Here is an 18330-nt window from a genome sequence, read left to right on the forward strand (position 1 = left end):
CTGATAAAATACTCCAACCAAAGATACCTCTTCTGGCGTTAAGTGTCGCCAAGAATGAGTGGGCCCTCGGGAATGATGCCTGAGAATACGTTTGAGGTAGGTAATTTAATTACAGACACTAATTTTGCAGGAAACTCTTTCAGAGCTCCACAATTTAAAGATCTCCGAGCTCAAGACCATTTGCAGGTCGATTGGACTAGTTCGATCAGGGCGCAAGGCTGACATCGCCGGCCGCATAGAGCAGTTTTTCTCCAGTGGAAAGTACCAGGGAGATAACGCGCGTTTACTTGCGGTTCGAGCGCTCATAATGAAAGCATCAATAGGACAGGAACTTCCTCCATACCAGGCACTGTATGCCACGTATCGCACCAATGCCCACACAATCCATGTTCCAAACCAGTACACGCCAGCACAACCGTCAGCACAACCGTCAGCGCCGCCGCCTGTTCTCCGACCTACTCCAACTGCTGTGTTCAAGAAAAGCGATTTCTACAATCTGAGACAGCGAATACATGCAAATGGAATGAATCCTATTCTTGCACCCCAAAAGATAAAGGACCGAGGATGTTGCAGGTTTGTTTTCAACTTGCTTCCAGAAGAAAGACAGCTGCTAGCGAGCAGTCCCCACATGAGAGTGTGTTTGATTTCCGCGCAGCGTTCTGTTTCCATGAGCGAGCAGGATCTCGAATTTCCGCAACCGAACGAAATTACGTTGAACGGTGTAAAGTTGAAGCAAACGGGACGTGGAATTAAAGGAAAGCCGGGGTCTGCAAAGCCCATAGACTTGACTGAACACCTGCGATTGAGCGAGGTTAATAGATTGGATGTGGTGTATGCGTTCACAAACGTTGATTTTTGGCTTTATCTATATATTGTGGAGACAATACCAGTGGACTCGCTTTTGGACGGGATTGTCAAGAAGGCGCACATTTCTGAGCAGCAGACCATCGACAGCATCAAGGAGAGACACCAGGAAGACGATGACGATCTAATTCAGACGGAGAAAGAGGTGGTTTCGCTCATGTGTCCGTGCTCATTCATTAAAATGCGGTACCCGTGCCGATCGACCAAATGCCACCATATCCAGTGTTTTGACGCGCTTTCGTTTTTGCAATTGCAGCAGCAGGCTCCGACCTGGCAGTGTCCTGTGTGTTCGTCCAGAATTGAGCTGCGCGATCTGGCCTTAGACGACTATTTTCTAAAAATAGTGGAGCAAACGGGAGAAGACGACGAAGCCATTGAAATCGACGAGCAGGGCAACTGGACCGTGAAGCACGAGACCGAGGAGTCAAGAGAACAAAGTGAGCAGCCCCAGGCCCACGAAAAAAGCGAGGAGCCAGTGGCTGTCATTAGTCTTGACAGCGAAGAAGAAGAGGAAGACGCACAAGAGGTGCAGAATAATGTCCGCAATGAAACGAATTTTGCCATGCATCAATGCCGTACGGAAAATACTGATGCACTTTCTTTCCAGGTTCCGGAACACCGCGAGGGAACAAATGAGGCAGAGAATATGCATGCTTTTTCTATGCCTCCAGCTCCACCACCTCGTGTCTTCGAGGTGATCAGCCTGGAATCTGACGACGAGGAAACAGACCTAAACGGCTCTGAACCGTACCCTCCAGAATCTTCTGAGACTCCGAATTTCGTCGAGGGACTGGCCCCCCAGGCTCAAAATTACCAGCCATCTGAGCCTGCCACAGACGAGCTTGCTAAAAGCTCGGCCGCGCATTCGGCCGAACAAAAACAAGAGTCTTCGGAGAAAATTGGTGCGCAGAATCTTTTCATGCACGACACTTCCCCTGACGTTGTCGCAAACGGCAGCTCAGATATGGGTCCCGGAGAGAGTGATGGGACGCCGAGTAATATGAGCGATCCCCTGCTAGGTTTTCATCTACCGTTGTAAAATATGTATGTACAATAAATACTCCTCTATATAGGAATCCAGACGCGGGTTTTCTTCATGTATTCCAGATATGCCGGCCCAAAGAATTGGATAAGGGTGGACTCCTCATAGCGAATACGGCGAGAGAAGAACCGTTGCAACATGAAGTAGAATGCAATGAAGGAAATAGGGTTGCACAGAAGTACCTGCGTGCCAAGGGCCCAGTAGAAGAAACCTGCATAGGATGGGTGCCTGAAATAGCCGTAGACTCCCGTAGTGACCAGCAGGTGATTATTCTTCTTCTCGGTGGCAATCGTGTGGCTAAACGATTCGCGTGCAGTGGCCATCGCGATAGAACGCACTAACTGACCTAGTCCAACCAATGCGGCTCCGGCATGGAACAGACGGGTGTGTGAGGCCTTCCACTTTGGGAAAAAATAATATTCCACAAATGCCTCTGTGATTGATGCCGCATGCGCAACCATGTACTCAGACCCATTGAAAAGGAGGAACGAATCGGTGGTGACTTTATCGGGAGAGTATTTGGCTGTGCAATAAAATTCCAGGAAATGGAACAATGCAACTGACGCAAGATAGACGGGAAGCTGTTTGAACGCGACTGTAAAGAACAGTGCACATGAAACTCCCAGAGAGGCTCCCAGCAGGAATGCCGTGAGAGAGATTTTTGCGAGCTCCTGAGACATTCGGGCTGGCGCAGAATGATCTGGTACTATATAAGTACGACCAGTGTTTTGAGCTAATACGAAAAAGGAAAAAAAAAAAATCGCGGTAAACTAAATAACCTAAAGGTGGGCGCTATTCGCGATTCCTCGGTATTTTCCGCTCCTAATTTGCGCCGTATGTCGGCGAGTGCTCAACGCAGGCACCACACAACTGGCTTTTGGATAAAAATAATTAGGCGATTCAAAGAGAGCTCTTATGCGAGCTAAGCGACTTCTACCTGGTTGCTGCCCGATTGTCTACCATACCATCTAGGACAACTTTTCCGAATTTTAACCTTATTTTGCTGGCATCATGGATGCACAACCTTATACAAGAGCTAATTAAAGATCCACCTACGCCTCTTCTGCAATTGCGACATATTATGGACTACATGTTTGCTGCACGGTCTACATAACGCAGCATCTCTTGCCAGCTTGTTTCTCAAATAAGGCTCCTGCGTAGAACACGCTCTTATGCAAGCAGCTGTAATGCAGACACCATGAATCCACTACTTTAAATAAATACCATGTCTATTCTCTATGAACTCGTGGCAGCGAATGCTTTTGGTGCACTTTTGCAATATCAATGCACGCGAACGTGTCTCAGTTCCCGTGGCCCACGCTGGACCAGACATTCGTTACAGTGGAGTCCAACTTTGACCTCGCAGACTCCAGGGAATACTCTGAAGACTGGTATGCCAATACAAACATGCTCAACATGGGACCGGTCGACATCTCTCTTTTGCCAGACCCAGTAGTGCCCGAAGTTCCTTCGTTTGTTCCCGCATACCAGAACACCTTCGTGCAACATGCACCTGTCATACAGCCCGTTGTGGAACCCGCTGTGGACTCCAGCTACAGGTGGCACACCAATGCGCCGATCTCTACACCGATCAATACACCGATTTTATTCGAGCCTGAATGTGTTGTAGCTGAGAGCAACACGTTGAGAGCGCGGACCACGCACCCAACGAAACAGTTTGTGTGCGAACTGTGCGCAAAGACATTCACGCGAAGAGAATCCATGAAAAACCACGTCTCTTCTGTACATCAAAGACTCAAGCCATACAAATGCCAGTATGGCAAGTGTACGCTTGAATACTCCACTCCGTCAGACCTGAGACGTCATGTCCGCGAAAAGCATCTACGCAACGCTGAAAAGCTGTTTATCTGCGAAGGCCGCACGGCAGATGGGAAATTATGGGGATGTGGCAAAAGATTCCATCGTTCTTACCAGCTGACAGGCCACTGGAAGAGCAATAGGTCGCAAAAGAACTGCCACATCCCGCCGGATTTTGATTACATTCCTATTAAGTTGTCGCGCAACACGTAGACTTTAGATGCTAATACGATCTGTGCTATGTTTTCCTTACTCAGGTGTATGTAAGCGGGTCGATCGACGCGTCTCTCGTTAATGCCCGAGGTCGGCCAGGTGCCAGGAGTAGTCGGATTCGATTTCGGTGATGCCTGGTAAAAAATCACTTCCCCAGCGCAGAGAGCAGGCGGTGGTGGCCGCTTGGTACCGTTCGCGAGTTCAAGATTTTATATTTTGAATAATTTCGAGATCACTTTAATATTTCCAATGTTCAGAGCCGTCGCAAGAAGCCCTCTTTCGCTCGCAAGAACCTACGCCACCGGCAAGGTCACCGGTCAGTTCACTGGTAAGCCAGGCCCGGACGGCAAGTACACCGTCACCATGATCCCTGGTGATGGTATTGGTCCCGAGATTGCAGCCTCTGTGGAGGCCATTTTCAAAGAGGCCAAGGTCCCAATTACTTGGGAGCCTGTCGACGTGACTCCATCGCTGATCAATGGTAAGACCACCTTGCCAGCTGATGCTGTTGCTTCCATCAACAAAAACCTGGTCGCTTTGAAAGGACCACTGGCTACCCCTGTTGGTAAAGGTCACCAGTCGATGAACCTGACCTTGAGAAGAACCTTTGCTCTTTTTGCCAACGTCAGACCATGTAAGAGTGTGCAAGGTTACAAGACTCCATACGAGAACGTCGACACTGTTTTGATCAGAGAAAACACTGAGGGTGAGTATTCTGGTATCGAGCACGAGATTGTGCCTGGTGTTGTGCAATCCATCAAGTTGATCACCAAGCCAGCCTCTGAGAGGGTGATCAGATACGCTTTTGAGTACGCCAAGTCCGTCAACAAGCCAGAGGTCAGAGTTGTCCACAAGGCCTCCATCATGAAGCTTTCCGACGGTTTGTTTGTGGAGACTGCCAAGGAAGTCGGCAAGGAATACCCAGACATCAAGCTTTCCTTTGAGTTGCTCGACAACACCTCCCTCAAGCTCTGTGCAGACCCATCTGAGTACAAGTCCTTAGTCATGGTGATGCCAAACTTGTATGGTGACATTATGTCTGACCTATCCTCTGGTCTCATTGGAGGCCTGGGATTGACCCCATCTGGTAACATGGGTAACAAAGTGTCTATTTTCGAGGCTGTTCACGGTTCTGCCCCAGATATTGCCGGCAAGGGTCTTGCCAACCCTACCGCTCTCTTGCTTTCCTCATGTATGATGTTGAGACACATGGAGCTGAACTCCCATGCCGACAAGATCGAGAACGCTGTTCTGAATACCATTGCCTCTGGCCCAGAAAACAGAACTAGAGACTTGAAGGGAACCTCCACCACCACTCACTTCACGGAGCAGGTGATCAAAAATTTATAGAAAAATAGATATTTATCCATATAGTATGTCAAGATTACTTTCTAAGCAATTCTGTCGCATTATTAATTATGAGCACTTCTGAGATCATCAGCAGAGTATGGAGCGGCGTCTTGTACATGCAGTTCCATCTCGATCGCGCGCTGTCCAATCAGGAATGTCCCAGCTTTTACATCGCGGTTCATCGCAATTCGTACCTGCACAACTCGTTACCGGCCATTCTTCAGTTCTTTAAACCGTTTCTGAAAGACACTCGATTGGCGCAGTCTCAAAACTGGTGGTTCGAGTTTGAAAAAGTTCCTCTGAAATGGAACTTTCCAGTTGGCCTACTCTACGACCTCGTAACCACTGACGCGCAAATAGAGAAACAGGTATGGGAAATTACTCTTAAATACTACGACTACCCTACAGAATATGTGATTCCGATCGACCAAAACCCCTCATTTCTCAAAGACCACTGGACAAACCAGCTTAAGGAGGCATGTTTCATACTGAACGGCTCAAGCAAACTTGTAATGAACATGTCACGCACAGACTCAGACGATTTCTATAACGCCGCCATCCACAAAGATTCGACACAATTCGAGTCAATGTTTAGAAAACTGCTGCCCTCGAGTGTGTCTAGCTTGAGGAATCTGCCAATCAAAGTATATCTTCCTCTGTCCAACAAGCTGATTCAGCCCGTCCTGTCTAATCCCGGGAGAAAAATGACTCTCGGCAACCTGCTTCAGGATCTGATTCCGGACTTGTTCCCGTCATCGCTGATGTACACTGTGGCACACCCGTACTCGCACGGAGTCGTCCTACCGCTCAATAGTTCTATTATCGACCTCTATATTTGCATGAAATCACTGGACGGTTTTCTACATATCTCTATCAAGATGATCCAAAAAGACGAGCACTAGGCTATTCTGGAACTTCAAACACCGCCTGCATCCAACAACGGTACATCTTCAGCTGCTTTTTGCGGTTCACTAAAAGCCGCTTGTCATATGCAATTTTGCGCTCTATGAAAGGACCACAGAATATATTTCTGAGTTCTTCCTCGGTGAAGAAATACACCCTGGTGCCGTCTCCTCGGACATAGAAGTTCTCATCAAGAAGCCGGTTTTTCTTGAACCGAATCTGCGCAAGATCATAGCGGCCATAATCACGGAACAGGATTTTTCCGCCTGGAGCCATCATTTTCGACAAATTGTTGATTGCGTGCTCCCACTGATCGGGACTCAGGGCCGAAAAAACAAAGATCATGACTGCAATATTAATCGAGTGCGGCTCGACGCCCTCTGGAAGCTCTAAGTTTGAATTGGCTAGATCCCATACAGATGCGTGTACAACTCCAGCGTTCTTTTCGTAAAGCTCGTTGGATCGCACTAGATCGACTGCCACTTTGGAGTAGTCGCAACCAAACAGTCTGAGGTTTTTGTTCTCGTTTTGCTGCAAAATAGGGAACATAGTATTACCTGCTCCACACCCGATCTCAATGATGTTGGTTGCGGGAGCGTCGGGCTTCGTCGCTTCGTAAAGGGAGGGAAACTCTATTTGTAACCATTTTCTATCTTTAAAGAAATTCTCGCGATTATTCTTGTAAAATATGTCCCAATACTTGGCTGGCTTGTCGTTGTATAGCTTTCTGTAGTACTCGGAAACGGGCTCGTCGTGTTGCTGTTTAATCTTTTCTTCAAACTCTTTGAGCTGCTCCTCGTCCCAGTCGACGTTATCCCATGCATTGTAATTAAAGACCTCCTCTTCGTTCTTTAGATACCTCTGACCAAAGTCGAAAGGCTCGTCGCGTCCCAACCGTGACTCCAGCGGGGGCTTCTTATCCTGGCTTGACATGCTGAAAATCAGAAATAATCTGAAAAAAAAATTAAAAAAATATTAGACCGTTTAGGTCAACCACGACTATCCCCAGATTTTCCCAAAATGGTAGCAATCTCAAGACAGCCTCCTATAGCAATTAATATTGATTCGCCCAAGCCTCAAAGTTAGCAACGAAAGAGATCAATGAGGAAACACACAGGACACAAGATCTTGTTGGATCAAGACTATTTCGATCCTTTGAGCGTTCAAGTCGACGTAGGGCTGCCTCCTCCACCGTCTCCCAGTCATAAAATCGAACAGTTCAAGCTCAAAACTAGATCGTTCTCACACACATCACACTCACCATTTTCTGCACAGGTTTCGATCTCACCAGGCTCTGATCATGTCTCTTCACAATTTGCACAACACTCCTTTTCCAACAGACACACGATGACGGAGAAGAAACTGGGAAGCAGCCCCAAAAGGGCAGCTTCCTCACCCCTTCAGTTGGAAAATAACGGCTCAGACTCTTCACTAGTCACAAGTTTCATCAATAGTTACAAGGATATGGGCGATTCTGACTCCTATCCTGCGAACTCTGACTCAGAGCACTCTTTATTCTCGCTTCAAACTCATTCTTCCAAAGAATCCCTACCCAAAGCTGATTTCATCAATACCTACTCGAAACCGCTGCCTTCTATTCCAATCGAAACTTTCAACCAAGCTGATGTGAGAGACTACAACCTCAGCTCTCCGCGCCGCCAAACTCACTCTCAGTCTCCACCAAAACCGAAACCGCAACCCAAAAAACACCACATGGCGCCTCCTGATACAACTATTTTCACCAGAAAGCCAACGTACATCAGAAAACAGCATCGATCACCCTCCGATCAGGCAGTACGTGATGCTGGGATCGAGCCATTCATGCTCGGCGGGTATCAGCCAACCAAAACGTTAAAGATCGTAAATTAAATAGCTACATACTTGAAATATTATGAGGATGTGCTAATTGATACGCCCTAATCGAGCAGCTTTAAATCGACTTGTCTTTACTGGCTCGATAGGCTCATATTCTTTTTCTTTTTCGCTCTCTTGGAATCCTCCGTTATACTGGTGTATCATTTTGGTTCGCAGTCTGGTGTAGTCCATTGCAACATTCGCTTCCAAAACCTCGTCAGCCAGTTCGATGTCAGGATCCTCGTCAGCGTCGTCAATTTCATTTTCCACAATTTTGTCCACTAAGACCGTGTCGTCATCTTCTTCCTCCTCAGATTCCCCTTCCGGTTCTTCTGGCAACTCTACCGGTTTCGACTCCACTATTTTATTATGAGACTCAAAATCATCCAGCTTTTCAATAACTTCGCCATGGGTCTCTATGTCATCGTCGTACATTCCCAGCGTATAAGCCCTCGCCATTGTATCCAGATCGTCTTGCATAGCCCGGTAGTCTAGGGAGGCGGGAACAGCAGATATTTTCGAGCTATCGTTATCCGACTGCTCCTCAATGTCTCTTTCAATCACATCATGCATGACTTCCTCAGAGTCTTCGTCCGGAAAGGTCTCATGACTAACACCTCGCTGTTGGCGCTGAAGCTTGAAACGAGACAATCTTTTGTTTTCGGTCTTCTTCAGCTCTTCAGAAACGTTTTCCACTTCCTTCACTTGCACAGATTCTGCAAATGTAACGCTCTTCTTCTTCGCTTCTGCTTTCTTAGGTTCAGAAGGATTTTGCGAAATATCCTTCTCCTGTTTTTTCTGCCTTAATTCTGCTATCTGTTGTAGGAACATACTTCTTGCGCCGCCTGGAACAACTTTGACATAGCTCTCATCGTCATAATCGTCGTCATCTTCTTCTTCTTCTTCCTCTACTTCCTCTTCTTCTCTTTCTTCTCCAAATGCTCTCGACAATTCGCTCTCGTCTTCGTCGAAATTCTCGTCATCAAAGTCCTCAGCAATCATCTCGAGAGTGAGGATATCTTCCGGGTCAATAGCCGGTTTTCCTGGAGCATAATCAGAAGTAGCCTCGAAAGATTCATGGGAACCTTCTGATCCCTTTATTTCCTTCGTTTCCTCTCCTTCACTTTTCACTTTCGAGTCTGTCTTGGGAGCGATATCCATATCTTCCAAAAGTTCAGCAAGTTGTTCTCGATCCTCATCGATTTTCTTCTGCTCTTCTTCAGATAGTTCCTCAATTTTCTGGGCTTGAGTGAGGGCGGCTTTTTTTTGCGGCTCAACTTTAGCAGACTCTGTAGTGGTAACATGATCTGCTTCTTTCTGCTGTGAAGCTAGATCCTTATGTGTCACCGATTCATTTTTGGAATCGTTAATTTCAGGTTCGGCTGACCGAGCAGATTCGACATGCCGATTCCCATTTGACATTTCCGCATAGGGTTTCACATCGCCGGATATTACGTGGTCTTCATCATCCAGCTCTTCGCGGATCTCCATTATAGGCAACTCGTCGGGTTTGGACTCTTTGTGTTCGTACTCATCGATCTTTTTCAAGCTTTCAAACAGTTCCATCAGCTTTTTCTTCGAAGCCTTCCGCTCCTCTATTTCCTTGTTCAATCTGCTGATTTCCGATTCCAGGTTATGTATCTTTTCCTTGACCCATTGTTCTTCCTTTGCTGCCTTGTCTTTAAATACTGTGCATTTATCTCCCACTTCTTCGTTCTTTTCCTGCACAAAACGGCGAGTCAAGTTAGCAAACGTGTGAAGGTGGTTAACCTCAAATTCGTAGAGTTGCTTAACCCCGATCAAGTTATACAGAATAGAATCTATAAGGGATATCTCGTTTTCCATTTGAAGTAGGGCTTACCAGGAAAAAAATAAAATAAAATTATTTAATTATGCCTCCGTATGGACAGATCGTGATCGGTCCTCCCGGCGCCGGGAAATCGACATACTGCAATGGCATGAACCAGTTTTTGAACTCAATAGGCAGAAACTCACTGATAGTGAACCTGGATCCGGCCAACGATCTTTTGCCATACCATTGCACGGTCGATATTAGAGACTTCATCACGCTTGAAGAAATCATGAACGACGAGAATATACGATTGGGCCCTAATGGAGGCCTGGTATATTGTTTGGAGGTGTTTGAGCAAAGCATCCAATACTTCATCGAGAAAATCAAAGACTTGATGTCCCTTAGTCTAGACGGACAATCCACATACATTATATTCGATTGCCCCGGGCAAACAGAGCTGTTCACCAACAATCCGATATTTAGAAATATCTTCAGTAAGCTGGAGAAAGAGCTTGATTTCAGGTTTTGTGTGGTGTCTCTAGTAGACTCTATCAATCTGGTCACCCCGTCTTACTATATTTCGATGCTGCTCTTGACTTTGAGATCAATGCTTCAGATGGATTTGCCCCAAGTGAATGTCATTTCTAAAATTGATCTTTTGAAATCCTACATTGACGGTGACAAGGCTTCTAAAATGGAACAGCGAAAAAGACAAGAAACGGATGAAGACGATCTAGAAGGTGGCTTGCCCTTCAGGTTGCAATACTATACAGAAGTTCAAGACTTAAACCAGCTCTTGCCATATGTCAGGACAGAGAATAATCAAAGGGGTTATTTTAATGAGAAATATGAGAGGCTGACAACCTTGATAGCGGATCTGATCGAGGATTTCGGATTGATCCAGTACACAGTTCTGGCAATTGAGGATAAAATTTCGATGATCAATCTTCTTTCAATAATTGACAAAGCCAATGGGTATTGTTTCGGAACGAACGAGCTTGGAGGCGACTCCATCTGGTCCGATGCTGTTCGACAATCATCTCTGGCATTTATGGAAGATATTGACATTCATGAAAGATGGATAGATGAGAAGGAGCAATGGGATGAGCTTGAAGAAGAAAAACGTCACGAATTGGAAGAGTACTTCCAGAATATACAGGCGAAACAGGATCCCGAAGACGAATGGGAAGCCGCACTACGAGATTGGGAAATGAAACAAGATATAGAAACTAAAAGAGCGTAATATATTTTTTAGTATTTATTTAATAGGTATTTAAAAATGTACATAATTAATTTATGTCACTACAGGCCCAGCTACAATTGCACCCGACGTCGTTTTTGCTATGGCGGAGATTGCTCGAGGAAAGTCCAACCGAAGAAAACTACCAGCTGGCATATATACGCACCCAGTTTGATGTGACAAACAACTACAAGATGTGGGGACTCTACTATAAACATTGCACAACTAAGATCCACGACGCTGCAAATCTTGACCACCTTTGGCTTCAACAGCTGCAAATACCGAGTTTGGATTACGAAAGCCTTCTGAATGACTACTCAAGGTTTGTGTCAGATCACTTTGGAGAACAATACACAGACAAAATGAAGAACATACTTCAAATAAAGAAAAAAGTGACACAGATACTAGAGAAGATCGAGCCCTGGGAGATGCGAAGACAGGACAAAAGTCCTGAATACTGGATTGGCTACTTAAAAGCATTGCACGGAAGCAAAGTGTTGGATAGAGTGACAAAAAACCGTTTAATCCAGTGTACAGTAGAAAGAAGTTTAAGCGTTCAGGTTTTCGTACCAGTGGTACAGACCTATCTGTCATTCAACTTGGAGGTGGATGAGTTTGCTTTTTGGGAAAGACTTGTGCAAATTGAGCCATCCAATGCAGAAGTATGGATCCAATGCATCCGTGACTGTCCTCTGGATCAGTTTCAAAAAATACGATCTCAATTCAACAGTTACTCTGATCTAAATTTGATACCTGTGTTCTGTGAAATTCTACGAATAGAACTACATCTGTTCAAAGAGAATCCTGCGGTGGCGCAACCACTGCTGATTGAGGACACATACAATTATTTTTCAAGAGCATTAAAAGCAGGGGATATATTCCACACTGTCGCAAAATTGTGTATTGAAATTCAGGAGGATATTGGAGACATTGATGGCGTCAGAGATGGGTTTTTACTCCCCTTTTTGGAGGCTTTTGACAACCAAGCGGAAGTGTGGCTTTATGTCACCGAGTTTGAAAAGAGACATGGCAACTATAGACATGTGACGGACCTATTCAAAAAAGCAATGGATATTGCCGAAAAGCTGGATTGGCCTGAGCGTTTAGCTGCTGAATGGAAAAGATTTGAGCTGCTCAAAGGCACAGATGATAGCCAAGAATATTGCGACGAAGTTTGCAAACTCGCACTCTCACGAATCAAAGGCCAGAAAAGACCATTTTTGGAGTCAGAACTAGAACAAAAACCAGAAGGGCCGCAAAACAAAAAAAGAGCGCACGAGGACACTTCGGAAACAAAGCCAAGGAAACCGAAAACCGAGACCAGAGATCGCGAACATCTCACTATATTGGTAGCTAATCTGCCCTCTTCAATTGATGAGAAAGGACTGACCAGTATATTCAGCTCCTGCGGAAAAATTCGTAGCATTACCTTGTTGGAAGGGAAAGCAACCATTGAATTCACAGACGAACAGGGACTCTTATCAGCTATGAAGAAAGACGGCACAATAGTTGAAGACTCGCCGATAGAGGTGGTCCATTTGAAAAATAATACCCTCTGGGTTGCAAATTATCCTCCCGAGAAAACTGCGGAAGACTTGAAGAAGATTTTTGGACAGCATGGAGGAGTATTGGCAGTTAGACTGCCATCGTTGAAAACCAATGTGCAAAGGCGTTTTTGCTACGTTGAATATTCGTCTGAACAGGATGCTGCGTCTGCTGTGAAAGCATTGGATGGCCATACGATACATGGGAAAACTGGCGATTTCAAATTGACAGTCAAAATCTCGAACCCTGAAGCCAGACAAGAGCGCAAAGGCGCTCTCGAAGAGGGCAGACAGGTGTATGTCAGTGACTTGGACTTTTATAAGGTCGATGAGGATAAATTGAGCGAAATATTCTCCAAATATGGTGATATTGAAATGATTCGCATTCCTGTGAGACGTGATGAAAAGAGTAAGAAGCTCAACAACGGGTTTGCATTCATTTCGTTCAGGTCCAGTTCCGATGCCGTCAAGAGTCTCGAATTGGATGGCAAGTTGCTGGCTGGAAGACCAATGAAAATCGAGTTAGCTACGCCCAAGAAAAAGAAAGTGTCTGTTCTTGGAACGGGGAAATTTGATAGAGCCCGGACAATCTCAGTGCTCAATGTTGACGACAAGATCAACACTGAAACTCTGAAAGCTATATTTGAAGAAATAGGCCCAGTCACCCAGATAGAGTTGCAGCCCGAGAACAACGCGGCTTTGATTGAATTTGAGACTGTTAGAAGCTCTGGTATGGCAGATTTCAAGTTCAACGGCCGCAAGATCGGTGACACTACTGTTCGAATTGGCACATTTCAAGATTTTTTGAGACTGAAGAGAAACAAGACTTAATTTAGTCTATGTAATTATTCTAATAACATATCTTTCAGCTGTTTGATTTCATCAAGTAGTCGATCCACAAATTTATATTTTTCATCTGAGTCAAGCAATCTTTGCTCTTCGAGACTAGATGCCACAATTCTCGAAGAAAGGAACTTTGGATGCGAAATAAGATAGTTCAGGCCATTGACAAGATTGAGGCGTTCCTCTTTAGTATCCAGACCGGGAATCAGCTTGACAGAATCGGAATTGGAAGCCACGTTCTCGTAGATGTCTAGAAGATTGAGAGCTTTGGCCAAGAAAATAATTTGGGAGGTTTCGTGGACTATTGGAAGACTAATAGGCGTGGTAGACTCTAACCATCCAGATAGAGTACTCTGGAACTGTTTGGAAAATGATTTAACAAACAGGTAGATCTCAGATGATAATTTCTCACCAAATGTCGTGACTAAAGTCAAGACGGTCGATAAAAGACCGTCAACCCATATTTGGTGCAACCTGGCTGTGGAAGGAACAACAGGAGAAACACCGCCTTTTTGAATTTGCACCGATATCTGTGAATCAACAAGAACCATAAATAATCCATTCGCCAATAACTTCTCCGCCACGGGTTTCAATTGCACAAGCTCGTTGATGATCTTAAGGGAGATTTCCGAAAACACCGCTTCCTTGTTGATCTTGATTAGATGGGAGCAGGAGTAAAGATTCGCAGTGGATCTGAAGAGGCCAGAATCTATCACACACTTGGCGATGGAAATTTCCAGGTCACGAGGAAGATGCTTGTTGACTAGCGTGTTCAGCAGACTGATAATCAGCGAAAGGTCATCTGCTTGCTTGCAGATAAGCAAAGAGTTTCCATAGTCGGTTTTTCTCGAAGACATCACTTCATTTTGAATGGACTTGAATATCGTTTTCACAGATTTGGCAATGACTGCATTGAAAATGTCCACGAATGTAGCTCCATATTCCATGAAAAGCATTGTGTCCTCTTTGATCATACCAAGGGCTATCAGGAGAGTCCTCAATAGCGGACGGTAGTTTTGGTTTTCAAAGCTGAGGAGTCCACCTAGCAAATCGATATCGTTGGACACAAGGAGTTGACAGGCAGAGGAAATTAAGGAAAACACTATCTTATCGTCGAATTTGTTTTCCTTGCGTTTGGAGAAAGTTAGGCAAATGAAAAATGCCAAATCGATGCGTTCCTGGTATATAATGGCAAAGTTTGGTGAGAGTATTCCTTCTTGATCGTTGATTTTTAGAAGCGTTGTAGCGAGAGAAATATACTGCGAATTGATCTCAGCTGCGTTGTTCTTGCAGAAGCATGTGACCAAGGCACCAAAGGATTTAGCAGCCGTGACGCGCGCAGAAACCAGCTGGAAACTTAGGCTGTTGGCAACAACTTGATTTCTCACTACCTCCCATTTTGCATTTTTTCTGAATAGCTTGTCCATTAGTTCCAGAGCATGCGAGGAATCTTCACCGTAAGCTTCTTTGACGAAATATGAAGTTCTTTCAAATTGTGAAAGCCTGAAATTCATTCCGTCTATGGTAAACTCTTTCAATTCGTTTTCTGTCGGAGAGAGTGAGCCGTCTTCAAGCTCAAACTTATCCTTAAGCTGTGAGATGAAATCTTGGGAATTCAAGAGTTGATAGATCTTTGTTTTGTTGGCATTGTTTTGGGAAACAAAAAGGTATAGGGACACAATCTCGGCCATTTTTGCCATTATGTTGACCTGGTAGAAATACTCCTTCATAGCCTCGCCATCATCAATTGATAATGGCTTTGGGAACGAGCTCAACTCGCTGATGATGCTCATCACAAATTTCTCATCGTCATCATCTTCTTTGGCAGTAGTCCATGAGTTAAACGCAAGAGCAAGAGCTTCCACCAAATTCAGCGACACGTTGCTTGGATAAACAGAGATTTTGGAAATCAATGCTTTCAAAATCTTTAGAAGCGACAGTTGCGACTTCTTAAGTTTATCTTCCTTGCTGAGGCTCTTCTTCTCGTCTAAAATGCAATCCTTGATATTGCGCCCAGTGATAAAAACAATCGACAGTCCTTCTTGATCCCCTTCCATGACTGAGGAGAAAAATCTGAAAAGTGCTGTTTTCATTTCATGAGTCTCAAACTCGTTCGCCATGTCCACGGCTAGACATTTAAGCAGAAGTTGAGTATGTTCCTGTCCAAGGTGGGTGAGAAGAGATGGCGGCTCTTTTTCCCAGCTCGTGCTGACAAGACTTGATAACAAATTCAAAACATTTGCACGCTGATTCATTGTGCCAGCATACAAATCGACCAACCTTGGGATTATAGAATAAAGATCCATCTCAAATGCGGATGCAAGAGTCCCTTGGCAGGCACTTCTAATGGATATTAAAGTCGTAGCAAACTCGAACATACCGTCAATGAACCTTTGCTGCCAAAGGCCAGACAGACCAGATGTGTCAATGTCCATGACTGCGTGAGAAAGTGAACTAAAGGTCTCCAAAATTGGCTTGGAGGTTCTTGAAACTTGAATATCAGGAACCAAAAACATCCTTGTGATTCTCTCGCAAGACTGTGCAAATACACGCGTCACTTTTGCTCTTGGGTCTGTTCCATTATCAATCCCATAAAGGGAAACAATGATTTTCACAAAAACTAACTGAGCATAAGTTCCAATTTGTAGTCTCTGAACGTCATCAGCAAACATCCAGTGTAGGAAGTTTTCGTAAACATGTATGCAGTGCGCCACTAGCCGATCTAGCACCTCAGACTTCAGCTTCCAATTGACGTCATCGGAAATGACTAAACAATCGTCCAGTATGGAATTTGTGAGTCTCAATAGTGACAATGTGAACCCATACTTCCACTCAACCATCTCAACTGTTCCCAAAATGGTACTTGCTAAGCCAGCATTAGCTTTCAACCCAAGAAGTTGCGACTTATAGAGATATGACCATATCCTGAATGAATATCCGCAGATAGAGAGAGAGGACAGAAGATCGTATCCAGATTGCAACAAATGAACATTTCTCAACTGGAGTGCTTGCTCCAGAATACGGAAAATGACCTCTATTACATCACGATCGTCGGCCAACAGACTCATTGCTTTTATGACTTCGTCAAATTTGTCTTTCTCCAGCTCCTGCGAGATCTTGGTCATTAGCTGGAAAATTTCGGACGCTAGATCAACCTTCTCAGGGTCACTATCCAATTTCTTTGACAGGTTATTCAGTATTCTACCCAGTAAGGTCCATCCATTGTAATCGTAAAGAAACGCGACAACCACGTCGTCCTTGTTTGCTCCTGGAAAGATTTGAGCTTTTGTGCCCTCTTTTAGCAGCAATGACAGTTCTCCAGGAGTTTCGTATGGGGGCAGGACATCAAGATCTTGAGTAAGCTTGATTAATTGGGGATTTTCGTCATCTATGAGATACTTGTAATAAAAGTCCTCTTCTTTGAACACCTCCATATAAGACTTGAGATTAGCGAGCTCTTCATAAGCAAGGTTTGAATTTATTCCGACAAGACGGATAAAGGACTTGATTGATAAAGGCAGCTTGGCTCGAGCAATGGCCATCAAGTCTTCTGTAGCCGGGTTGAGGAAAAATCTCTCGACTATTCTGTCTGGGGCATTAGTCATTATTTTTCTGATCGCAAGAGTAATGTTCTCGTTAAGCTGGATGTAGGGAACAAAGGCAACAACAAAGGCCGCCAAAATGGCATCATAAAGACTATCGTACGACAGTATTTCATGGCATCTGATCATGGATGCACATACGTCAAGTTCCTCGGCTCTTTTAGCGCACGTCAAGTAAATCTTTTGCAGATTTTCAAGCCCGCCAAACTTTTCAATCAACTGAAGACTAACTGGATGGCTTGGATTATTGGATATCACCAAATGCTTTCTATGCAAGATGATGCTCCAAGCGTACAAGACGATGGAATTTGCATGACTTGTCAATAAGCAGTCATTAATGTCTTGCATTATTTCTGGGTCATTCGTGAATGAGTCCTCGTCTGTTAGCGCTCCAAAATTGAAATCGAGGTCCAGCATCACTAGAGACAGAACAGTGCAAAGGCCCTCAAAGGTCGTCACCCTGTCGTTACTTTCATCTTCACAAATACGAGAAAGACCACAGTAATTGGAATCTTTCATTAATCTGAACCACTTCATCGCTGTACCTTTGGTGAATCCAGTGCCAGTTTTGAATATAAGGTATAGAATCAGATTCAGCACATCCAGCACCAGTAGTTCAAGCTCCACTTGCAGGCTTTTCTGGGAAACCTCAATCGGTGTTTTGTTCCACTCCACCAAGGACTCAATATAGGACTGGAGAAGATCGTAGCCATTCTGCTTGATTTCGTAGCAAATGTCTTGCAGATCGGAAGACAACGAATGTTCGTTTTTTATTAAATACAGGAGCGTTTTCAAGACTGCCCTGGACTCCTTGATCACATTGGAATAGAAAAGCGCAGCATCGTCATGACTTTCTGTTAACTGGAATAATGATTTGTCCGCGCTATCAATTTCACTTTCGTCGGGGATTCTCTCAGTAGTGATCTGAACGATCCGAGCGACTTCATGGATGTCAAGACGCAGTGCCGTTGAGATCTCGGAAACAGTTTTCTGCTGCTTGGAAGTCAACTTATTTTTCACAATATGTGACCCAATTTCAAAGTCATCTGTAGCGCTCTTGGACGTTTTGTTTTGGAACGGCAGGTTCTTGGCCAAAAGGTGTTTCTTATTTAGTTCGAGAAACCTGCCTAAAAATGACGACGCAGAAGAATCCGAAGCACCATTGAGCAGTGTCAGATATGCGTGCCGAAACGTCCAGTTTAGATCAACTGCCGACTCAGGTTTATCAACGCTCGTCTTGTTGACAGCCATCTAAAAAATGTTTC

At 44.7% G+C, this 18330-nt stretch overlaps 11 protein-coding genes across 11 annotated transcripts; 7 read left to right on the forward strand and 4 right to left on the reverse strand.

The window, feature by feature from the left end:
* Window positions 1–54: 54 nt before the first annotated feature.
* HPODL_03425 (uncharacterized protein) lies at window positions 55–1903 on the forward strand (the record flags this gene model as incomplete). The annotated part of the gene is made up of 2 exons (XM_014079736.1): window positions 55–96; window positions 131–1903. The coding sequence occupies 2 exons, from the start codon at window positions 55–57 to the stop codon at window positions 1901–1903; spliced, it is 1815 nt and encodes a 604-aa protein (XP_013935211.1).
* Window positions 1904–1929: 26 nt separating this feature from the next.
* Window positions 1930–2586, reverse strand: HPODL_03426 (Protein-S-isoprenylcysteineO-methyltransferase; the record flags this gene model as incomplete). Its single annotated transcript, XM_014079737.1, has 1 exon — window positions 1930–2586. The coding sequence occupies one exon, from the start codon at window positions 2584–2586 to the stop codon at window positions 1930–1932; it is 657 nt and encodes a 218-aa protein (XP_013935212.1).
* Window positions 2587–3190: 604 nt separating this feature from the next.
* Window positions 3191–3937, forward strand: HPODL_03427 (Transcriptional regulator CRZ1; the record flags this gene model as incomplete). Its single annotated transcript, XM_014079738.1, has 1 exon — window positions 3191–3937. One exon carries the CDS (start codon window positions 3191–3193, stop codon window positions 3935–3937), a length of 747 nt encoding a protein of 248 aa, XP_013935213.1.
* A 249-nt stretch (window positions 3938–4186) lies between these two features.
* On the forward strand, window positions 4187–5287 carry HPODL_03428 (Isocitrate dehydrogenase [NAD] subunit 2, mitochondrial; the record flags this gene model as incomplete). Its single annotated transcript, XM_014079739.1, has 1 exon — window positions 4187–5287. The coding sequence occupies one exon, from the start codon at window positions 4187–4189 to the stop codon at window positions 5285–5287; it is 1101 nt and encodes a 366-aa protein (XP_013935214.1).
* Window positions 5288–5355: 68 nt separating this feature from the next.
* HPODL_03429 (Autophagy protein 5) lies at window positions 5356–6189 on the forward strand (the record flags this gene model as incomplete). The annotated part of the gene is made up of 1 exon (XM_014079740.1): window positions 5356–6189. One exon carries the CDS (start codon window positions 5356–5358, stop codon window positions 6187–6189), a length of 834 nt encoding a protein of 277 aa, XP_013935215.1.
* A 1-nt stretch (window position 6190) lies between these two features.
* On the reverse strand, window positions 6191–7123 carry HPODL_03430 (putative methyltransferase; the record flags this gene model as incomplete). Its single annotated transcript, XM_014079741.1, has 1 exon — window positions 6191–7123. The coding sequence occupies one exon, from the start codon at window positions 7121–7123 to the stop codon at window positions 6191–6193; it is 933 nt and encodes a 310-aa protein (XP_013935216.1).
* Window positions 7124–7291: 168 nt separating this feature from the next.
* On the forward strand, window positions 7292–8059 carry HPODL_03431 (uncharacterized protein; the record flags this gene model as incomplete). The annotated part of the gene is made up of 1 exon (XM_014079742.1): window positions 7292–8059. The coding sequence occupies one exon, from the start codon at window positions 7292–7294 to the stop codon at window positions 8057–8059; it is 768 nt and encodes a 255-aa protein (XP_013935217.1).
* Window positions 8060–8092: 33 nt separating this feature from the next.
* HPODL_03432 (uncharacterized protein) lies at window positions 8093–9889 on the reverse strand (the record flags this gene model as incomplete). Its single annotated transcript, XM_014079743.1, has 1 exon — window positions 8093–9889. One exon carries the CDS (start codon window positions 9887–9889, stop codon window positions 8093–8095), a length of 1797 nt encoding a protein of 598 aa, XP_013935218.1.
* A 47-nt stretch (window positions 9890–9936) lies between these two features.
* Window positions 9937–11079, forward strand: HPODL_03433 (GTPase; the record flags this gene model as incomplete). The annotated part of the gene is made up of 1 exon (XM_014079744.1): window positions 9937–11079. The coding sequence occupies one exon, from the start codon at window positions 9937–9939 to the stop codon at window positions 11077–11079; it is 1143 nt and encodes a 380-aa protein (XP_013935219.1).
* A 53-nt stretch (window positions 11080–11132) lies between these two features.
* On the forward strand, window positions 11133–13451 carry HPODL_03434 (putative RNA-binding protein; the record flags this gene model as incomplete). Its single annotated transcript, XM_014079745.1, has 1 exon — window positions 11133–13451. One exon carries the CDS (start codon window positions 11133–11135, stop codon window positions 13449–13451), a length of 2319 nt encoding a protein of 772 aa, XP_013935220.1.
* Window positions 13452–13465: 14 nt separating this feature from the next.
* On the reverse strand, window positions 13466–18316 carry HPODL_03435 (nucleoporin; the record flags this gene model as incomplete). Its single annotated transcript, XM_014079746.1, has 1 exon — window positions 13466–18316. The coding sequence occupies one exon, from the start codon at window positions 18314–18316 to the stop codon at window positions 13466–13468; it is 4851 nt and encodes a 1616-aa protein (XP_013935221.1).
* Between the last annotated feature and the right edge of the window lie 14 nt (window positions 18317–18330).

Source organism: Ogataea parapolymorpha, chromosome IV, assembly GCF_000187245.1.
Source record: "Ogataea parapolymorpha DL-1 chromosome IV, whole genome shotgun sequence".
NCBI classification, from domain to species: domain Eukaryota; kingdom Fungi; phylum Ascomycota; class Pichiomycetes; order Pichiales; family Pichiaceae; genus Ogataea; species Ogataea parapolymorpha.